Source organism: Melitaea cinxia, chromosome 21, assembly GCF_905220565.1.
Source record: "Melitaea cinxia chromosome 21, ilMelCinx1.1, whole genome shotgun sequence".
Classification (NCBI taxonomy): Eukaryota; Metazoa; Arthropoda; class Insecta; order Lepidoptera; family Nymphalidae; genus Melitaea; species Melitaea cinxia.
In genome coordinates this window covers 452,390-474,177 of record NC_059414.1, presented here as the reverse complement: position 1 = coordinate 474,177, position 21,788 = coordinate 452,390, and the positions used below count along the sequence as shown (strand labels likewise).

At 40.0% G+C, this 21,788-nt stretch overlaps 5 protein-coding genes across 5 annotated transcripts; 2 read left to right on the top strand and 3 right to left on the bottom strand.

Moving 5' to 3' along the window:
* The first annotated feature begins 530 nt into the window (after window positions 1-530).
* LOC123664185 (craniofacial development protein 2-like) lies at window positions 531-5,977 on the top strand. Its single transcript, XM_045598782.1, has 3 exons — window positions 531-819; window positions 1,092-1,772; window positions 5,859-5,977. The coding sequence occupies exons 1-3, from the start codon at window positions 531-533 to the stop codon at window positions 5,975-5,977; spliced, it is 1,089 nt and encodes a 362-aa protein (XP_045454738.1).
* LOC123664184 (oocyte zinc finger protein XlCOF19-like) lies at window positions 5,974-8,161 on the bottom strand. The gene is made up of 3 exons (XM_045598781.1): window positions 7,983-8,161; window positions 6,845-6,986; window positions 5,974-6,334 (listed from the first exon to the last, which is right to left on the bottom strand). Exons 1-3 carry the CDS (start codon window positions 8,128-8,130, stop codon window positions 5,974-5,976), a joined length of 651 nt encoding a protein of 216 aa, XP_045454737.1. The 5' UTR covers window positions 8,131-8,161.
* A 329-nt stretch (window positions 8,162-8,490) lies between these two features.
* On the bottom strand, window positions 8,491-10,357 carry LOC123664183 (zinc finger protein 679-like). Its single transcript, XM_045598780.1, has 4 exons — window positions 10,132-10,357; window positions 9,733-9,862; window positions 8,943-9,067; window positions 8,491-8,510 (listed from the first exon to the last, which is right to left on the bottom strand). The coding sequence occupies exons 1-4, from the start codon at window positions 10,355-10,357 to the stop codon at window positions 8,491-8,493; spliced, it is 501 nt and encodes a 166-aa protein (XP_045454736.1).
* Window positions 10,358-10,874: 517 nt separating this feature from the next.
* On the bottom strand, window positions 10,875-12,954 carry LOC123664044. The gene is made up of 5 exons (XM_045598664.1): window positions 12,633-12,954; window positions 12,353-12,554; window positions 11,778-11,873; window positions 11,516-11,608; window positions 10,875-11,081 (listed from the first exon to the last, which is right to left on the bottom strand). The coding sequence occupies exons 1-5, from the start codon at window positions 12,768-12,770 to the stop codon at window positions 10,960-10,962; spliced, it is 651 nt and encodes a 216-aa protein (XP_045454620.1). The 5' UTR covers window positions 12,771-12,954; the 3' UTR covers window positions 10,875-10,959.
* Window positions 12,955-13,249: 295 nt separating this feature from the next.
* On the top strand, window positions 13,250-21,544 carry LOC123664182 (protein phosphatase methylesterase 1). Its single transcript, XM_045598779.1, has 10 exons — window positions 13,250-13,467; window positions 13,606-13,807; window positions 14,491-14,600; window positions 15,127-15,284; window positions 17,186-17,276; window positions 17,466-17,531; window positions 17,688-17,867; window positions 19,543-19,700; window positions 20,542-20,606; window positions 21,461-21,544. Exons 1-10 carry the CDS (start codon window positions 13,394-13,396, stop codon window positions 21,542-21,544), a joined length of 1,188 nt encoding a protein of 395 aa, XP_045454735.1. The 5' UTR covers window positions 13,250-13,393.
* The last annotated feature ends 244 nt before the right edge of the window (window positions 21,545-21,788 follow it).

The following is a 21,788-nucleotide window of genomic DNA, read 5'->3' as shown; positions in this document are numbered from 1 at the left end:
TAAATCGATTATTAATTTCTTGTACTCGATTTTTTATAATCCATTATTCGATTTTTAATGAATCGATTATATAAATTACGCCTTTTAAATCGTTTTTTTGTGAAGTACTTGATTTGAGGAAAGTGTGATCGGGTGAAGCGAACGGAAATTGTGAGGGAGATATATCAGTTAGTGAAGATAGAACTAGTCAAATGTAAAATAAGACTAGACGTTTGTGAAAATATTTATTTTATTTTTTAATTTTTTTATTGTTTAAACTTAAATATTAACGAAATATTTTATATGTCCAGAGGGTGGGGCCACTAGATATCTATCCAATAACTGGTTGGAACCGCTACGGGTACGCGACCCCGGACTACTCTAGCTGCTAGTGTCACACACCCCTCCTCGTGATCCGTGGCACTGGTATCCGTAACCCCAGATCCTTCTCTCACATAAATCCTTCTTCTTACCTTGAATTTTCCAAGGAGGGTTGATGTCAGGCAGGCGGCTGGTCGTAAAATATACAAGCCAAATCATTACATTACAACATGAGCTTGGGAATTAGAGTATGCGATAATGCTAGGGCGTACCCCACGGGCGACGCGCAGATGCAGCACCCGGCGTCTGTGGGAAATGGACAAGGGTTGCTGCACCAGGAACGGGGGCAGCGTAAGAGGCGAGTCCAGGAGGTGAGCTTGAGGATTGCCAGTTGGAATGTGGGTACGATGACTGGGAGAGGACGAGAGCTAGCAAATGTTTTGGAAAGGAGACGGATAAATATAGCGTGCTTGCAGGAGACGAAGTGGAAGGGACAGAGAGCAAGAGAAATAGGGGCGGGTTATAAGTTTTATTATTGCGGCTGTGATGGGAAAAGAAATGGCGTAGGTTAGGTTAGGTTAGGTTAGGTTAGGTTAGTGTTAGATCGGGGCGTCATGGCGAATACTTTTAAGTGGTCCTGTGGCGCCCCACCAGGACGACGAGGGCACCGCTGGTTTTTACTGAGTAGTCCGGCATGGCACTCCCCGCCGGGAGTCTCAGACTTCCGTCGCCTTCGGGTGACGGGGGTGCGTAAATGCATTTTCCAGTGTAAAAAAAAAGGTTAGTGTTAGATAGAGATCTCAAGAACAAGGTGATGGATGTGAAAAGAGTGAATGATAGAGTTATTGTAGTAAAACTGTTGATTGAAAACTCGCTTTTAAATGTCGTTAGTGTGTATGCGCCGCAAACGGAATGCGATGACAGTATGAAAGAAAGATTTTGGGAGGATTTTGATGCGGTAATAATGAAAGTACCAGAGTGTGAGGAAATATACATTGGGGGGGACTTTAATGGACACGTGGGAAGGATGAATGACGGGTATGAGAGGGTGCATGGGGGCCGAGGTTACGGAGTTAGGAACCGAGACGGTGAAGCTCTACTTGAAGCAGCCTTGGCCTTTGACTTAGCAATAGCCAACATATTTTATCAAAAACGGGAACAACACCTTATAACATACCGTAGTGGTCTACACTCTACACAAATTGACTACATTCTTTTAAGAAGAAACAGGCTAAAATCGGCCAAGGACTGCAAGGTAATACCGAGTGAGAGTCTCGTCTCCCAGCATAGGCTACTGCTCCTGGACTTAACTCTGAAAGTTCAGAGTTTAAATAAGAGCCCGAAGCCCCCAGTTAGAACGAAATGGTACAGATTGGATGATAGGGAGGTGGCTGCAGAATTCCGGGAAAGAGTGGTTGGTAAAATGATAGAGATGGGAGATATGGTGGGGATGGGAGTAAACGAGTGCTGGAGTGAGATGGCAACGTGGGTGCGAAGTGTGGCAAGGGATGTCTTAGGGCAAACGAAAGGGAAAAGGAAGATAGAGAAGGATACGTGGTGGTGGAATGAGGAAGTACAGACGATTTTGAAAGAAAAGAAGAATGCTTTCAAAGAATGGAAAAGAGTGGAAGATGGAAATGACAGAGAAAAGAAAATAAAAAGATCAGATTACCAAAACATTAAAAAGAAGGCTAAGAAAGCAGTCGCTATCGCAAGGGCCAAGGCTCAAGATAAGTTGTATCATTTTTTAGAAAGCCCACAAGGTCAACAAAATCTTTTTAGAATATCAAGAGAGAGAGAGAGATCAATGCAAGAGATGTAAACCATATGAAATGTATAAAAGACGAAGCGGGGAAGATTTTGACGGACGATGAGGAAATAACAGAACGCTGGAAGAGATACTTTAATAACTTGATGAATGAAGAAAATGAATGGAGCGGAGTGTTAGAAAATGTACGAAGTAATGAAGGAATGGTGAAAGAGGTAAGTATAGAGGAAGTGAAGATGGCAGTGCAGAGTATGAAGAATGGAAAAGCAGTTGGGCCAGATGGTATACCAGCGGAAGTATGGAAGTTTTTGAAGGCGGATGGATGGAATTGGCTGACTTTATTTTTCAATAAGTTGCTGCAAGAAGAGGTCATACCCGAGGAATGGTGCTACAGTTCACTGGTGCCCATTTTTAAAAATAAAGGTGATATACAGGACTGCAGCAGCTATCGGGGAATAAAGCTCATGTCAAATAGCATGAAGATATGGGAGAAAGTGATAGCGCGACGAATGAGAGAAGAATGTGAGGTCACACAGAACCAATTTGGATTTATGCCGGGCCGGGGAACTACGGACGCCATATTTGCACTCCGCCAACTCTGCGAAAAATATCGACTCGCACAAAAAGACCTACATATGGTGTTCGTAGATCTGGAAAAGGCATACGATAGGGTCCCCCGTAAGGTTCTGTGGTGGGCTATGAAAAGGAAAGGAGTGCCAGAGAAGTATGTACGACTTGTTCAGGCGATGTATGATAGAGCTAGCACCCACGTCCGGTCCGAAGCCGGGGTAACTGGCAAGTTCAGTGTGCCTGTAGGTTTGCACCAGGGGTCGGCTTTAAGCCCGTATCTATTCCTCCTGGTAATGGATGTTCTAACATCAGACATACAGGAGGAAGCACCCTGGTGTATGCTGTTTGCTGACGACGTTGTTCTTGTCGGAGATAATGTTCTTGAGGTACAGAGCAGACTGGGAAAATGGCAGGAAAGACTGGAGGGCGCGGGATTGAGGATAAGTAGGTCTAAAACCGAGCACTTGTTCTGCGATTTCAGCGGTTCGTCCGGTTTTTCCCATATTGCCTTAGATGGTGTATCCCTACCAGTCTGCTCCGACTTCCGCTACCTTGGGTCATTAATACAAAATGACGGCAACATAGACCGTGACGTGAAAAATAGAATAAATGCGGGATGGATGAAATGGCGACAGGTCTCTGGAACAGCTTGTGATCCACGAATGCCCCTTAAACTTAAGGGGAAAATCTATAAAACGATCATAAGACCTGTCGTAATATATGGATCGGAATGTTGGGCAACAAAAGTGACGGATGAAAGAAGAGTGCACGCAGCCGAGATGAGAATGCTAAGATGGATGTGTGGAGTAACGAGGAAAGATCGGATTAGAAATGAGTATATAAGGGGAAGTTTCAAAGTAGCACCCGTGACAGAGAAAATGAGGAGCAATAGGTTAGCGTGGTATGGGCATGTAATGAAGAGGGATGATCGCTATGTCGGTAAAAAAATGTTAGGGATGAATGTCGAAGAACGAAGAGCGATCGGCAGACCGAAAAAGCGATGGATGGATTGTGTGAGTGAGGATATGAGAAAGAAAGGAGTAAGCACTGAAGTGACGAATAATAAGAGAGGAATGGAAGAGGAAAACATGTTGTGCCGACCCTACATAGGTGGGATAAGGGCAGGAAGATGATGATGATTAACGAAATATTTGCATTATTTTAGTTTTTGAGACCAAAACGTTTTCCTTTAGTTTTTTAATTATCATTTTAAGTATTTTGTTTTAAAACTAGTCAAATGCAAAATAGTATTTATACTAATTTTTTTCATTTGATTTTATTTTAGTTTGTCATTTTGTTGGGTGCTCATCATTTTATTTTTTTACAATAAAACGTTTAATGGTACTTAAAATTTACATAAATAATGGCTTTTTTTATATCACTAGTTCGGCAAACAAGCGGTCGGCTCACCTGATGGTAAGAGATTACCGTAGCTTATAGACGCCTGCAACACCAGAAGCATCGCAAGCGCGTTGCCGACCCAATCCCCAATCCCCCCAGGAGCTCTGGTTACCTTAGTCATCAACAGGAACACAATACTGCTTGAAAGCAGTATTATTTAGCTGTGATCTTCTCTAAGGTCGAGGTACTTCCCAGTCGGGTTTTTTTTTTATACCTCCGACATGGGGGTCGGAGCACGTTTTCTGCTATTACTCTTTCATTCCAGTTCTCGCTTTCATTTCATTCGCATCAAAAAAAAAAAAAAAAATTTCCCCAGTCGGGCTGCTCCATATTTTTAGCAAGAAATTCCTGCTGTGCCCTACCTCAGTTGTGCTGTGCCCTACCTCAGTTAGGCTTCCTTAGGGAATATCAAGTAAGTATTAAAACAAAGTTCTGATTTGTTTAAAATTTAAATTAACGCATATTTGGGAATAAAACCACCGATATATTCAATTTCGTATAAATTTTATTTTACACAAAAAACTTATTAAACATTTTCATTACTATATCTCTATAACTTAACTTAATATTTGAGATTAATTATATATAGCAGGTGTCTCCAAGCACTGTAGACTTAGGGCTATAATAATGTTTTCAGTATGTTTCAAGGGTCTAAAACAGTTTATATTTTTCTGCCTTTAACTATATTTTTTAAGTTAAGTTTTATTTTGCACGTAAATAAAACAGAAAAATTATCATTGTTTTTTTTTTTCAACTTATCACAGTATTAATAACAAAAATATGAAATAAGCTGTCGCGTGCAAGATTGATGACGTTAGTCTTAAACAGTGGCGTAGCGAGGGGATGGGCAAAATGGCCCGGGCGCTACTAACAAAGGGGTCAAAAAAACAAAACAAAAATTGCTGGACATATTATATAGGTTTTCGAATTGCACTAAAAAGGTATAGTAGTAGTAGTAGTAGTAGTAGGTAGGTAAAGGTGCCCCGGGCGCGAGTTAAGTTCGCTACGTCACTGGTTTTAAGTGTGTCGGGAGTCTAAGGCGGACCGGATTTCGTCCGCGGGTCGTATTTTGGAGACCCCTGCTATATATTTAGTAACCAATAAAATCATAAAAATTTAAAGTTTTTGAAATTAACTTTTTAAATACTATGGTTAATTTTAATGATTTTAATCATTATAAAAATATAAAACGAGAAGTTTACCATAGGTGATCCGTTCATATCCAACAGTGCCAAAATACTCGAAACTCAGAATGATCAACGTCAAACATGGTAAGAATCCCGTTTTTAGTTTTAACAATACTTTTTGAATGTAACAATTCAAACAGATGATAAATCTTCAATAATTTTCCGCCTAAAACATAGCTTTTAAAAAGTTAGCCTTTCACATTTATTATTATTTAAAATGTAAACACAAATTTAACTGACTAAATGAAAAATTCATAAAAAAAAGTTACACTAAATTCATCGGTACGAGGTAGTTTAAAAAATTTTAGCACATTAAAAATTTTTCACAGTTTTTCAGCTGTGACCATCTTTTTAGTACTTTTCAGGATTTTTTTAAACAACTAAATTGGCAAACAACCGGATGGCCTACCCGTTGGTAAGCAACTACTTCCGGTAACCATCGTTAGTCTAAAGACGCCTGCAACCAGAAGCACCGCAAGCACGTCATCGACCCCACCCCCGACCCTCCCCAGGAGCTCTGGTCACCTCACACACCACAAGAACACGACACTACTCTCTAGCCCAATATTACCCAGACTGGTCGTTTCTGATTTAAGTAGGACATGTCCCGCTACGCCCTACCTCACTACAAGGACAGGCGAGTGTCGGGCCGCTAGAGGCGCTCGCTCTTGAGGGCGGGGCGGGGCCGGGGCGCGCGGGGCGGGCGGGGCGGCTCGTCGGGCAGCACGCGCCGGAAGTGTCGGGCCGCTAGAGGCGCTCGCTCTTGGGGGCGGCGGGGCGGGGCCGGGGCGCGCGGGGCGGGCGGGGCGGCTCGTCGGGCAGCACGCGCCGGAAGTGCGCCGGCGGCGGCAGCGGCGCGTCGGGCGCGGCGTGGTCGCGCCGGAAGTGGCGCGTGAGGTGGCCGGGCTGGCCGAAGCGGCGCTCGCACAGCTTGCACTGGTAGCGCTTGAGGCCGCTGTGCACGACGGAGTGCTGCTTGAGCGCCGACGTCGTGTAGAACGCCTTGCCGCACTCGCAGCGGTGGTCGCGCTGGCCGCGGTGCCGCTTCATGTGCACGTTGAACGAGCTGGTGGTCACGAAGCTGCGCTCGCACTCCGGGCACTTGAACCTGGTGGCCACCGAGACGACTGTTGAACTGTACCGTTCTTCGAGTTCTTACTGTTTGCGACAATTCTACGTGCGTCGTTTCATTACATTACAATTAACATAATCAAAGGTTTGTACTAGTTTTGTTATATATATTGTTAATATTTACTTCTAAAAGCAATTATTTCGAATTGTACACACGGAATATTTTCACACACTTTATCCCCGCAAATAGCGCCGGAGCGCTTCACCGTACTAGAAGTATCAAGAGAATATATCTCTAGATTTTCACTTAGCTATAGAAAAAAAAAAACCAACGATTTGTTAATTTTTTTTTTGGCACATTTACAATGTGTCAAGTTGTCCATTTTACAAAAAAAAATCTGTACTCTTTGACTCAACATTACGAAATTCATTTCATTGTATGAAAAATAAAATTTGGTCAGCACAAGTAAGTAAAAATTTTTTTCGTATCTCCTAACATTTTCCATTTTTCCACAATGACCTAGTTAAAATAGCAGCGAGTACTCACTTCCGCTCCTGGTTGTGCATCCGAACGTGCATCCGCAGGTTGCCGGACGTGGTGAACGCCTTCTCGCACATGTGGCAGCCGTAGGGCTTGTCTCCGCTGTGTATGCGCTGGTGTACCACCAGGTCGGACTTCACGGGGAACCCTGGTGTGAAATTGTGTATGATATTACATTTACAATATCATACCGTACGAAAGAGACTAACGGCCACCCCAATATTAAGCCGACAATCCTGGCAACCGTCATGCCTTTAAAATAATTGTGTTTGCTCGCAAACGAAAAAAAAACCGACTTCAATTACATCGACGAGTAATACAGCGTAGATTGACGAAAAAATAGTCAAGTAACTACGCGTTATCAAAGATTACTCAAAAAGTAGTTATCAGATCTCGATAAAATTTCAATGTGACCACATGATAAACATCAGCTTTCGATTAAATTAAAATTTATCAAAATCGGTACACCCAGTAAAGTTATTGTGGATTTTCGAGATTTTCCCTCGATTTCTCTAGGATCCTATCATCAGATCCTGGTTTCCTTACCATGGTACCAAACTAGGGATATCTCCTTTCCATCAAAAAAAGAATTATCAAAATCGGTGCATCTAGTAGAAAGTTATGCGGTATAATATAACGTAGGTCGACGAAAAAAGTGTCAAGTAAAAACGCATTATTAGATATAACTCGAAAAGTAATCGTTAGATCTCAAAAAAAAAAATATAGTCGAATTGAGAACCTCCTCCTTTTTTGGAAGTCGGTAAAAAAAAAATACAGTCGAATTGAGAACCTCCTTTTTTGGAAGTCGGTTAAAAAAATTATGACAAGTCTTACCGATCGTCTTTCCGCCTTTTCATATACAATCTTCTAAGGTTATTATATTAAAACTAGATCTTAATACATCATGCCAGTCTACTGCGGGTTGGTTCTTAACAGTTCATTTTAGCAAGGGTATATTCCAGTATTTTTTCTATTCGACTGGGTCGGCATATAAGCATACGGTTTACCAGGAGCTCTAGCCACCTAACTCACCACAGGAACCCAGTGAGTAGTATTAATTAGCTGTGATCTCATGCAAGTTTGAGATACCAGCTCCAAATTTTGGGCAGGATATTTCCTGCTGTTGAGAACACCAGCTCGTTACCTTTCCCGCAGTCCTGACAAAGGAAGTCTTTGGAGCCCTTGTGTCGCCGCAAGTGCGTGGAAAGCTGCGCCTTTTGAACGAACTTTTTGGAGCAGATTGTGCAGCTGTATTGTCTGTCACCTGTCACAACAACCAGAAACTCCATCATAGAGTAAGTTTCTTTTACAGGAGGTAATACTTTACGACAAGATTTAAAACATGCTTTATATTTGAAATTTCAGTTTCACCACTCACTCACTCATTTCAGCCTATCGCAGTCCACTGCTGGTCATAGGACTCGCGTATAGTTCACGCCAAATATGGCGTGAACTCATGTGTGAACGGTCACCAGTTGTGGATGTAAAATTTATCCAGAATATTAATTACAAATAGACTTAAAAGACAGGACTATTACTATCTATGTCGATTAAATTAGAGTACTTCAACTTTTAGGTTCATAATTTCGAATAAAAATATGCCATAAATGTAGTGATTCGGTTTGAAAGAGTATAAAACATATCACAAAGGTTTAGCCGTCGAATACGACACCTGTCAAATAGCTTTATCGGAAATTGGTGAAATAGGTCCTTAGTGTGTATGTGTATGTATGTGTATATATGTATGTACTTATGTAAGTACGTAGCGGTGTGGTGGTGGTTTTTTAGTCAGTAGGAGCCTGACATAGCCCTCTGGCGCCACCGCGCCGGAGGTATCGATGATGGATTTTCCCCAGATTAAAAAAAAGGATGTACCGTGTATGTGTGTACGTGTGTATGTGTGTACGTGTGTATGTGTACGTGTGTACGTGTGTATGTGTGTACGTGTGTATATGTGTACGTGTGTATGTGTGTACGTGTGTACGTATGCATGTGTGTACGTGTGTATGTGTGTACGTGTGTACGTGTGTACGTGTGTAGGTGTGTACGTGTGTATGTGTGTACGTGTGTATGTGTGTACGTGTGTACGTATGTAGGCACGTACCGGTGTGCGTGCGGATGTGGTGCACGAGTCCGGAGCGGCGGCGGAAGGCCTTGGAGCAGTACTCGCAGTGGTACGGCTGCGAGGACGAGTGCACCTTGCGGTGCTGCGACAGCGCACTGTAGCCTCTACCGACATTGATGTACTTTTGAGAAATTATTCATTTCGAAAAAACACTTTATTTAATAAATTTTATATTGAATAATTAAAAAAGTTACACAATTAACAGATAACATATCATCAATAGCCTTTTTTATAGCACTATATTACTTAAATGGTCAATGGTTTCAACAATCGAGTTAGTTATTGTATTCAGCGTGTTTCGTGGGTAGTTGCACACTTTTCAATCAATGTTCGAGTACAGTGGATAAAATTATTTCCTGATGTGTAGTTATGTTAACACAGTTTTTGTGAACACATTATTTGTTTAATTTTTTAGTGAACAATGTATTAATAAGGCAACACGCCTTATACTAAACATTTTAGAATGTATATATTTTTAAATTTTCCACAGAATCGGTGAGATTAATTGAAATTCTTTAAGTATAAATATTGTGAAACAAAACGAATAAATTTACTGTTGTTACGCTTGTTAACCTGTGAGTATAAAAATAATTAACTAGGAAATTTATATTAAAATACAGTTTTTTTTAAAGAGTCTACATTCTTTATCGATGGTGGCTTTACTATTAACCATAATTAAATTTTTATTTGAAAAATTACGATTCGAAGGTACTTTTGAAGCTAAAGTTAAAAGTTATTTTTGATTTGATTTGAGAGATTGTCAGCTGACCTGAAGGTGGCCGGGCACTCCTCACATTTGAAGGGTCGCTGCGAGGTGTGGCAGATCTTGTGTGCCTTCAGGTTACTTTTGGTGGTCACACACTTGCCGCACTCATCACACTGGTGCATATGACGCTCACCTGCGAACCACTTACTGTCGTGGAGGTTGTGGCCACTCGAAATTACTTAGGATATTATTATACCTACTTTTTAACAGTAATTGAGAACAATTTGACTATTTTTTTTCCTCGCTTACCTCAGAAATTTTTACTGGGTTTACCGATTTTGATGATCTTTTTTAATCGATATTTGGTTGTTTTCGTGTGGGCCCATTTAAATTAGATCGACTTTTCGTGTAAATATTTAATATTATTATATTGACTGTTGCATCGACTACTTATTGCGTTACTTGTCGATGAAATTGAAATAAGTTTGAAGTGCATGCCTCCACGCACTCCTTCAAAACTATTGTTTGACACTAATAGCATGTGGTGGTTTCGGCCCACACGATTGGTTGTCTCGGGTTTGTCCTCATCATTCATGGTCACACTGTTGCGTTTTTTGTCTTGTATATGAAGAGTACCGAGAGTTTTTTCGTCCGGTTTTTTTTTTCTTTCGGCCCACACTAGGTCCATATTTTATTTTATTTTTGTATAATATTAATTAAAGCCAAGGATATAATAGGAAGGTAATGTCTACCAACATATTAGGATTTTGTTGGGAACTTGAATATTGTGACTAAGTTAAGGTTGCTTATAACACTGTCTAATTTCAAGACGTAAATTTTTATATTATTGCTTGGTATTTTTGCTTTCTTAACTTTCTTTTATTATTGTTTATTTTTTTTTAATGATATTATTTTTGACGTTCGTTAAGTGTGTGTATCACATGATATTAATTAAATATAAATTAAATGAAAAAATCTATTTCGCCATCCTTATGGCGAAATAGATTTTTTCATTTAATTTATACTTAGCAGCATCCTCTAGTAGCTTGCTTAGGAAATAATCATCGACTATTCAACGATTATAAGTTTGATTACTCGATTTGATTCTTGGAGACATTAACAGATGGCTCTGATTCATTCACATCACACAATATTTTATACTGGTAGAAACTAAAAAAATTTATGTAAAAAATTTAAGAATTTCAGCCTTTATATTCAATATATGCTTTTTAGTTAATAGTTTCTTCATATAATAAAAAAAAAAGTTATAAAAATTATAGAGGTTCAAGATTAAGTGCTACCCGTATTTTTATAATTTATAAAGTATAACCTCCTTAGAGGCGTGCAATATGTGTTACCTGGTTTTTTGGTAAATTTACTTTTCTTCAGTTCTTCCTTTTCAACTACACTATCTGAAAAAAAATCGTTGTTTTGTTTAATTACAAAAAAAAAGTTGATATAATGTTGCACGAAAGCAATCGATTACCGACCAATGGCGAGATAGCCATTCAACTGCTGGCTTTGATGTACACAGGCCGAAGACGGGCAGCAGCGTCTTCAGTGCGACAAAGCCAGCCCTGCGGGCACCAAACCGCCTGCCCAGCGTGGTGACTATGAGTGAAATAGATGAGTTAACTCCATTTTTGTGGGAACTTGTGGAAGCCTTTGTCCAGCAGTGGACTGTATTAGGCTGAACTGACTGAATCAGTTATTGATTTGTGACTACTTACTATCCTCCAACCCGCATTGGAGCAGCGTGATGGATTAATCTCCGAATCTTCTCCTATTTGGGGAAAAAAACTATGCCCAGCAGTGGGATGTTACAGGCCGAGTTGTGACTACTTACCACTAACTATTTCTGTTGTGTTTGATTCAGATTTGCTGTCTGTTTTAAAGTCCCAGCCTTGTGATTCAGCGTTATTATCATTATTTAATGAATCTGTAAAATTATATTAAGTAATTTTAAAAGAGTTTCACAATAATTAAAAAATATGGATAAAAACTGAAGCATAAATCTTTATTACATTATTTTGACATACTAAAGCATTGAATATCTCAAAATGTATAAACAAATCATGTAAAAAATATAAGATTGGTGTTGTAATTACCAGTCAATGCTGTCTTATCTAGCTTAATCTTCTCTAAAATTACATTGTCATCATCAGCATCCCAACCGTCATTATCTTCCTGAAAGGCTTCATCTTCTGGAAGTTATGATCAGTTGTTTTATGTAATTACAATGGAAGATTTTTATTCAATTTCATTCCCAATAGGAAAAAGTAGTGTCACAATTACAGCTACTGTTTTTGTACGAGAATGTCTCACGACAAGTGCCTATTTAGCTAATATTGTGACTTTCTTATTGTGAAAAAAATCTTTAAATTCTGATTAGAAGTTTTAGCATTACAAGCAAGCAAATCTTTACTTCTAAAAATACTAGTAGTTATATAAAATACTTGTCAAGATTAATAATAACAATCTATAATGTTAGTATTTTATATACATAGAGTATAAAACCATACAAGGATGAAACTACAAGTTACAAATAATTAAAAAATACTTAAATATAGTTTTACAACATTATATTTCATTTAAAAATTTCAAGACTGATCTATATTTTCAAATTTGTGGGCATTGGGCGTATGTTCTTTTAGTGTTCTGTGTTATTTATAAATATGTTTACCCTCTTTGAATTCAATTGGAACTACTTCCTCTTTGACAGGGTTATCAGTCACAACAAAAAAATTGTCACGTACTGATGTATGCAACAATGATTTTAACGTTCTCTCACTATTTTCACACTGTTCGTTAAACTCATATGTTCGTTTCAATTGGCGACTACAATCTTTGCATATTAGTGGCGGAAGACCATCTTTTTTCATTGGCTGCAAAATATAATTAAATAAATGAAATTAATAAATACAAATTACGACCGTCGTAGTTTTTGAGTAATATCTTCGTACCCTTAGTTTAGTGCAGCTTGATATCATGTCGCAGTATAAAAGTTTCTTTTTCGCGTAATAAGTATTATAAATATCATGCGTTTGTTTATTTGATTCTAGGCAAAGTCGGCATATGTTTTTTATATCCATTGACTTCATTCTATGTAATATATCTTTACAACATCACAATATAGTTATTCTTTAGACTAAAGTACATTCTTTATTCAAAAAATAATGTTTTTAATAGCAGGCTTTTTTTGGGTTTCATCTAGTTGTTATTGATAATATTTACGAAGCACTAGTTGAAGTTGATTGTTTGACATTTGTATAGGAGTACGTATGTCAAATTGACACTGCCGTTTTGTTACTTCAATTACGGTTAAGAATTTTCAGTATCGAATAACTTATAGTATGATTATTTATCGATAGTACTAATCGATTAATATTTATGTCATTCTAATGTTAATGTTAAAATAAATTTCAATTAAATAATTTAATTCTTCGTTATAATTTTGGTTTTAGGCTGTGTATAAATGTCTTCGCCAATAATCCCGTATCATATATAAGGCCAACGCCCAAGGGTATAACTACCAGTATATAATTGTATAATCTATGGGTATAACTTTCTAGTTTCTTTCTACTTTCTAATATTTTGTCAAATTTGATTTTGACATTATCAATTATTTCTATAATGTCAAGCCGTTGATGTTATTGTTTGCTGTTCTTACGTTGATTTAAAACATTTTATAATAGTAAGAGGATAAGTTATTGAAAATTAAAAGATGTCAGCCTTACAAAAGTCTATCATGAAAAATAAACTGCCGCCAAAGGCACCGAAATCATCAGGTGTTTCAAAGTAAGTAAATGTTACTTTACTTAATATTTATGTAATTCAATGAATGAAAACTAATCCAGTTAAAGAAAAGGATACAAGCTGCGTATGCGTGAAATATTTATGACGTTAAACTTGCTAATTTTGGACAAAAACTTTCAGACTAGCTCCATTTGGTGGAGGGCGTCGCAAAGACTACACACCAGTTTCTTGGAGAAACTACTTCGAAAAATACGTTGACGTGGAAACTGAGGGTGGAGTATTCAGGGTGTATTTGTCTCCTGAGCCCGACTGCCCCGAGAGGCCCAGGATCGTGACCTTGCACGGAGGAGGCTACTCCGGCCTAAGCTGGGCATTGTTTACAGTAGGTACAGCTGTATAATTATTATTTTGTATGTATTTGAATGAAACATACAACGTGTGACGCAGTTAGAATACTAAAATTAGTATTTGCAATATTTAACACAGTTGGAATACTATTCTCACGTACTTTTGCTTTTGGTGAGATTCAAATTACCTTAATCAAGAAATTAGTTGCGGTTGTAAATTATTTCCTTCTAAATTTGACTAAATGCTTGATATTAGAATTTTTTTTTATAAGTAGATATGATAATAATAAAATGTAACTTTAACTTTTTCTTATTTATTTCTGTTAAGTGCAGTTATTCTTATGTAATAACAATTTTTTTTATCTGTGATCAATATATTATTTGTAATAAACTACCACCTAAACTAAACAATTTTAATATCATGTAAATGTTATTTAGTAATAAATAATTAAGAAAAAATAAAGCCTAATAAAATGAGTTTGGGGTAGTCTTTAAACTGTTTGTTGTGCTAGTGGTCACAGGTTCCATCCTTGTATATGTCATATGATTGCATAGGCTATTTATATGTTTATCATAATTGTGACTTGTTTGTGTTCTTTTCTTCTAAAACTATGTCACCGAAATCATCTCAATAAGGGCAGTAAATGTAAGGTGTCTATAATGAACGTCATCAGTTATTTGCAATTTAAATAAAAAGAGATTATTTGTACAATTACAGGAAGAAATAACCAGCATGATCCATTGTCAAGTGGTAGCTCTGGACATACGGGGCCATGGTGAGACTCAAGCTAAAGATCCGGACGATCTTAGCATAGAAACATTGGTCAAGTGAGTTATGGTTAAGTATATCTCGAGAAAGGGGTGCTTGTTAATATGTGTTGTGTATATAATAAATATAGATACAATACAAAATAGTTAATTTTATGGAATAAATTCTGTGTAGATTTTATCGTAGACACCGTATGCTTAGTCATCATTACAGCCTATACAGTCCACTGCTGGACATAGGCTTCCACAAGTTTACGCCAAAAATAACGTGAACTCATGTGTTTTGCCCATAGTCACCACACTGGGCAGGCGGGTTGGTTACCGCAGTACTGGCTTTGTCGCACCGAAGACGCTGCTGCCCGTCTTCGGCCTGTGTATTTCAAAGCTAGCAGTTGGATAGTTATCCCCCCACCGGTCGGCTTTTTAAGTTCCATGGTGGTAGCGGAACTGTGTTATCCCTCAGTCGCCTCTTACGACACCCACGGTAAGAGAGGGGGTGGCTATATTCTTTAGTACCGTAGCCACAGCTTAGTAAAAATATGTAAATATGTATGTTTTCACGTGTTATTTAAAACTGCCGTGGCAGGGACGTGGAGCAGGTGCTGCTGAAGCTGTTCGCGGCCGAGCTGCCGCCGCTGCTGCTGCTGGGGCACTCCATGGGCGGCGCGCTGGCCGTGCGCGCGGCCGCCGCGCCGGCTCTGGAGCCACACGTGCGCGGGGTGGCCGTCATCGACGTCGTCGAGGGTGAGTCCCGGCACTAGCTCGCTGCACTTGTAACACCACTTGCTAAACATTTTTATTAATTATCGGATACACTTCGGAGTGTGCGCAGGAACTCCATAACCTGATTCCCCCCCTCCCCCTTCTTTCTTCCCCATTCTTTTTTTTCTGATTGACTTGTGTCTGGAGCAAAGCTCTGTAAACTTGTATGTATGGACAAATACATAAACTCGCTACAGTTATTTTCTCAACTTGCTACAGTTATTTTTAGTTTTTATTAAGTATCGGTTTTTTATCAGATACACTTTGGAGAGTGTGCGCAGGAACTCCATAACCTGATTCCCCCCTCCCCCTTCCATCATCGTACAACCAGACGCTCTACGTTACGCCACCCGTATATGGTTGACATTCCCCTTATACGCACTAAGCGATTCGCTAGTACATTCTTGATCCGTACGGCCAAAGAATGGAACTCTCTACCAGCGCCTGTGTTTCCGGAAAACTATAACCTGGAGATCTTTAAATCGCGAGTGAATAGGTTACTTCTAGGTAAGCGTGCTCCATCTTAGACCGCATTTTCACTTATCATCAGGTGAAATAGTGGTCAAACGCAAGCCTATCATAGTATAAAAAAAAAACACTCCGCTCGCTACACTTATTACACAACTTACTAAACACACTCACTCTCCACCCGCTACACTTATAATAACTTGCTAAACATACTCACTCTTCTTGCTACACAAACTTAATCCATTTGCTACACACATTCACTCCACTCGCAACATGCAGTCTATTCACTACATGCACTTACTCAATTTAAAAAAAGGACTATAATTATCTTTGTATGTTTGTCTATTTTATAAAATTAATTTTATTGTATTTATTTATTTATTTATTATAATTTAATCTTGACATTAGTAATATTTTATTTTTCTAATTTTGACATTTGAATTTCTTTTGACATCTAATATACTGACACCAATGTATTTTAATAAACAAAATTCTAAATTTTAACTAGATATAATTATGTCTTTGTATAAGTGTACAGGATTCTACTCCAAACTGTTACTCAATAGCTGCAAATGTTTTCATTTAAGTTATAATATTTTTATACTACATGTACTGACAGTAATGTATTTTTATTGACATTGTAAATTTTAATTATTGTAATTTGATAAGGTGGTATATTTTTAATACTAAATTTATCATTTTCTTCATTTTGACATACCTGATTTTCTTTTTTTTTGTCCGATTGACTTACTTGTGTCTGGAGTAAAACTCTGTAAACTTGTATGTATGGACAAATACATAAACTCGCTACAGTTATTTTCTCAACTCGTTACAGTTATTTTCTCAACTCGCTACAGTTATTTTCTCAACTCGCTACAGTTATTTTCTCAACTCGCTACAGTTATTTTCTCAACTCGCTACAGCTATTTTCTCAACTTGCTACAGTTATTTTCTCAACTTGCTACAGTTATTTTCTCAACTTGCTACAGTTATTTTCTCAACTTGATACAGTTATTTTCTCAACTTGATACAGTTATTTTCTCAACTTGCTACAGTTATTTTCTCAACTTGCTACAGTTATTTTCTCAACTTGCTACAGTTATTTTCTCAACTTGCTACAGTTATTTTCTCAACTTGCTACAGTTATTTTCTCAACTTGATACAGTTAATTTCTCAAATTGCTACAGTTATTTTCTCAATTTGCTACATGCATCACTCAACTTGTTACACTCAGTCTCTACACTTGATGAAGGTGCTTCAAAAAGTAAATGGGACGAAAAAAGACATTAAATTTGTAATTCTAACAGACTCATTAACTTTATTATTGTACTAAATAGACACACACATTAAATGTTTATTTATTTTTTTTAACTTTATTTGAACTGTTGAGTCAATTGTTTGGTTTTGAATCCCAGGTACAGCAATGGAAGCGCTAGCGAGCATGCAAAGTTTCCTACGAAGCAGACCAACGCATTTTAAAAGTATCGAGCACGCTATTGAGTGGTGGTGAGTTATTAAATAATTGTTAAAAAGAATTTTAACGTAGGGCCGGATTTGAATTCCTGGAGGCTCCGGCCCCCAAATATTTGTCGATCTGAACTGAACTGAAGTTAAACTCTTTATATAAAATTGTAACATAAAAACATAAAAGAATATCGCTACTTAATTAATTGCATCATTTAATTTTTTTTCTAGTGTAAGGAGCAGTCAAGTGCGAAATGTTGCCTCAGCCAGAGTGTCGATGCCGAGTCAGATTATAAAGTAAGTTGTCTGATTGTTGGAGGGATTGATCAATCCTCTCTCTGTTTGTAGGAGAACGGTAGGAACTTAATCATGGTCAAAATAAAGAATATTACACTCTCATTTGTCGTGCGTTAATATTATAATATGACATTTATAGAGTATATTTGTTGTCAGTTGTGAAACGGGTCAGCTTGCTACCAATGAGGTGGAGAACTACCAGAGCGAGTCTCCGACAGAGCCGCTGCCTCCTCCGCGCCGCGGTGACGTCATCACCGAGGAGGACGAGGACGGGGAGTTCGAGGGGGAGGGGGAGGGCGACGTTGCTCACCTCATGAAACCGGTGGGGGGCATGAAGTGAGTACTACTTAGTTTTTCGATGCTTTATTATATTCATATTGTTTCTTATTTTCATAATCTTTTTTTTTTTATTCCGTGTTATTAACATATTCTTATAACTAGACTTAGTATCTCATCTCTATACCTACCTACGTAAAAACCAACTGAGGTAGGGCACAGCAGGAATTTCCTGCTCAAAATATGGAGCAGCCCGACTGGGGTAGTACCTCGACCTTACAGAAGATCACAGCTAAATAATACTGTTTTCAAGCAGTATTGTGTTCCTGTTGGCGAGTAAGGTGACCAGAGCTCCTGGGGGGATTGGGGATTGGGTCGGCAACGCGCTTGCGATGCTTCTGGTGTTGCAGGCGTGTATAAGCTACTGTAATCGCTTACCATCAGGTGAGCCGTACGCTTGTTTGCCGACCTAGTGACATAAAAAAAAGGATTGCTCCAAGATGGCGTGAAGCGTGAACTGGTTTAGGGTGTCTTGGATATGGATTTACAAGTCCACTCTGTTAGAGTCGCATAGTGGACAGTCTAAGAGTAAGTAGAATACGGTTTCCTCACGGTTCAGTGTCGCAGATCGATTTGAGGGCCTGTCTTTGAGATGGACCCGATGAAGATACGCTGCGAATCCTGCATGGTCAGTCAGCGTTTAAGTATTGAATAATATTACTGTCGTTTTTCTTACCTCTTTGCTAGCGGTCTTCATGTTCGAAACGTTTTCATGATCGTGCCTGTCTTTTAAGACTCATATCTCGATTGCCATTCTTTGGCTGTACCCTCTTCTATCAGTTTCCTAGCACACGACGCCGATACTTTATCGTAGTCAGGTGCGCCCTTTTTAGTGAGCGCTGCCTTTTTGCCCAGAAAATTGCATATTCCTTCCGGCCTCACGGATCTCCCGTATGCATCTCTTCATCTCGAGAGCCGGAGGATGAGTGATTCATGGGTTCCTAAGTCTAGCTAAAGAAGATCTTGAGTTGCACAGTATCTTGGCTGAGCTAGTTTTCGATTTTTTCACCATTTCCATTTTTCTGAAGAGTGCGTACGTCTCCGATTGGAACACCGTGTAGTGCGTTTCTAGTTGGAATGTGGAGTACCTTACTTCCCTGTTTCGGTTCCACTACATTACGGCAGCTTTATCCTCAATTTTGCTGCCGTCAGAGTAAATCAGGGGACCACCATAGGCGTCCTCTGTTTCGTTTGTGGCGTGAATCTGACTACGATGCAGAGATGGGCAGAGCCTCCGTTGAAGTGTGCCTATCATTAGCTTCTCAACTGTCCTTCCAAGGATCAACAGGAGTCCTATAGGTCTGTAAGATATCGGGTGGGTGTAGTCCTCTTCGGCCGGTTTGCGAAGGATTCATACATGAGCGACCTTCCACTACTTGGGAAAATGTGACAGCGATAGGTATTTATTCGCCATTGCCAAAAAAAAAATCCCTGTCACAGTTATGGCTGTAGCGGATATGCTAGACGTTAACTCATCCGTGACTGAACGTTTTTTCGAGTTTTGGCTCGAAAGAACCATTATAATTCGTTCGAGCATTGTGGATTTGATTTCCACTGAGACTTCAGGGTAGATTTGGTGATCGTGTTTTACCAGCTGTGTTCCTTAATAGCACGTCGTCCGGCCTCCTCGTGGTCCACGACTGTTTGTCTTGTAAACGTACAGTGGCCCGCCCAGGTACCGCTGGCGGGTGGAGTTGGCGCACACGGAGCGGCACTGGGCGGGCTGGTTCCGCGGTCTGTCCGCCGCCTTCCTGGCCGTACGTGCGCCGCGCCTGCTGCTGCTGGCCTCGCTGGACGGGCTCGACCGCGAGCTCACCGTCGGACAGATGCAAGGTGACGCGCACAGGACGACACACTACACATAGTCTACGCACACTGCACATAGTCTACGCACACTGCACACAGTCTACACACAGTCTACACACACTCTGCACACAATCTACAGACACTCTGCACACAGTATACACACACTGCACACAGTCTACACACACTCTGCACACAGTCTACACACACTCTGCACACAGTCTACACACACTCTGCACACAGTCTACACACACTCTGCACACAGTCTACACACACTCTGCACACAGTCTACACACACTCTGCACACAGTCTACACACACTCTGCACACAGTCTACACACACTCTGCACACAGTCTACACACACTGTGCACACAGTCTACACACACTCTGCACACAGTCTACACACACTCTGCACACAGTCTACACACACTCTGCACACAGTCTAGACACACTCTGCACACAGTCTACACACACTCTGCACACAGTCTACACACACTCTGCACACAGTCTACACACACTCTGCACACAGTCTACACACACTCTGCACACAGTCTACAGACACTACATAAAGCACATTCTTTGCAAATTTATTGCACTGACATCGAGTTACCATTCTGATATTATTTTAATGTTGCTGTCTATAAATTATCACATGTACCACTACCATCATCATACCATATCACTCTTGCGTAAGGTAACATCAAAATAGTATAATTAATAAAGTACTTTCGCGATTGACACGATTTGATGACCACATTATATTAAACCTTACCTACTAAAACTTAACTGTAATTATTTCGTCAACATCAGTTTTTGTCGTTCGACATACGTGTTGTAATACTTAACTGTAAATAACTGTATCTCCCGCCAGGCAAGTTCCAGATGCAGGTGCTGACGCGCTGCGGACACGCCGTGCACGAGGACTCGCCCGCCGAGGTGAGCTCGCTGTTGCGTATTTACTAGTGCTTACTGTTAGGACAATCTAAGATTAATTTGACTCATTTTAACATTTGAAGAAAAACTGCAACTTGAAATTCAAACATATTCATATTTATATGCAAACATTTGATATTGAGTCTGTGACACTTTCGTATACGTAACGACAGGTCTGCGCATGTATTTATATTTACACAAAAAACTTACACTTAAAAAATTGTAGGGAGTCAAAAAGCCTGGGCCTCAAATTATTGCATGTCGGCGGCCAATATGCTACTTATTCTTGACTTTTAATCACTGAGGGGACCAATCGGTATTGATTCTATTAAATTGTTCAAATATTTTTATGAATCTTCTTCTTCTTCTTCTTTACAGCCTATACAGTCCACTGCTGGACATAGGCCTCCACAAGTTTACGTCAAAAATAACGTGAACTCATGTGTTTTGCCCATAGTCACCAACCCGCCTGCTCAGCGTGGTGACTATAGGCAAAACACATGAGTTCACGTTATTTTTTATGAATATTAAATAATAATAAAAAATGAGTGTGCCTTAGACCACACGACTGAAGTAAAATTTTGTATCTTCACCAACTTACACCTTCTTCTCGAATTCCATCCGCCTCGCCAAATAACACTTTTCGTAAGGCTCTCGTCACGCATTCACCGTCTCACCCAAGCCGAGCGTGCGTTAAGAAGTTTAACTTCAAAGAATCACACAATCTCGAGATGGACTGCGACACGAGCTCTATGCTAGTGCGCGGCCCGCTCGAGTCTTGTGACGAGCGACGAGTGACGAGTGGCGAGTGACGGGTGACGAGTGACGAGTGACGAGTGACACACGGCTGCCGGCAGGTGGCGCGCGTGCTGGCGGCCTTCGCGCTGCGCCACCGCCTCAGCGCCGCGCGCGGCCCGGACGAGCGCTTCCACGACCACTGAGCGCCGCCGCTGGCCGCCGCTGGGCCGCCGCTGGGCCACCACTGGACTACCGCTGGACCACCGCTGGACCACCGCTGGACCACCGCTGGACCACTGCTGGACCACCGCTGGACCACTGCTGGACCACCGCTCGCCATCGGAACACATGTTTCTTAACTCTGGGGCTTAAGTGATTTCGAACCAGTTTTAACCCTTTCTATGCACTACCGGCCTCTTTGTCCCGCCATTCACACTGCTATTTAAG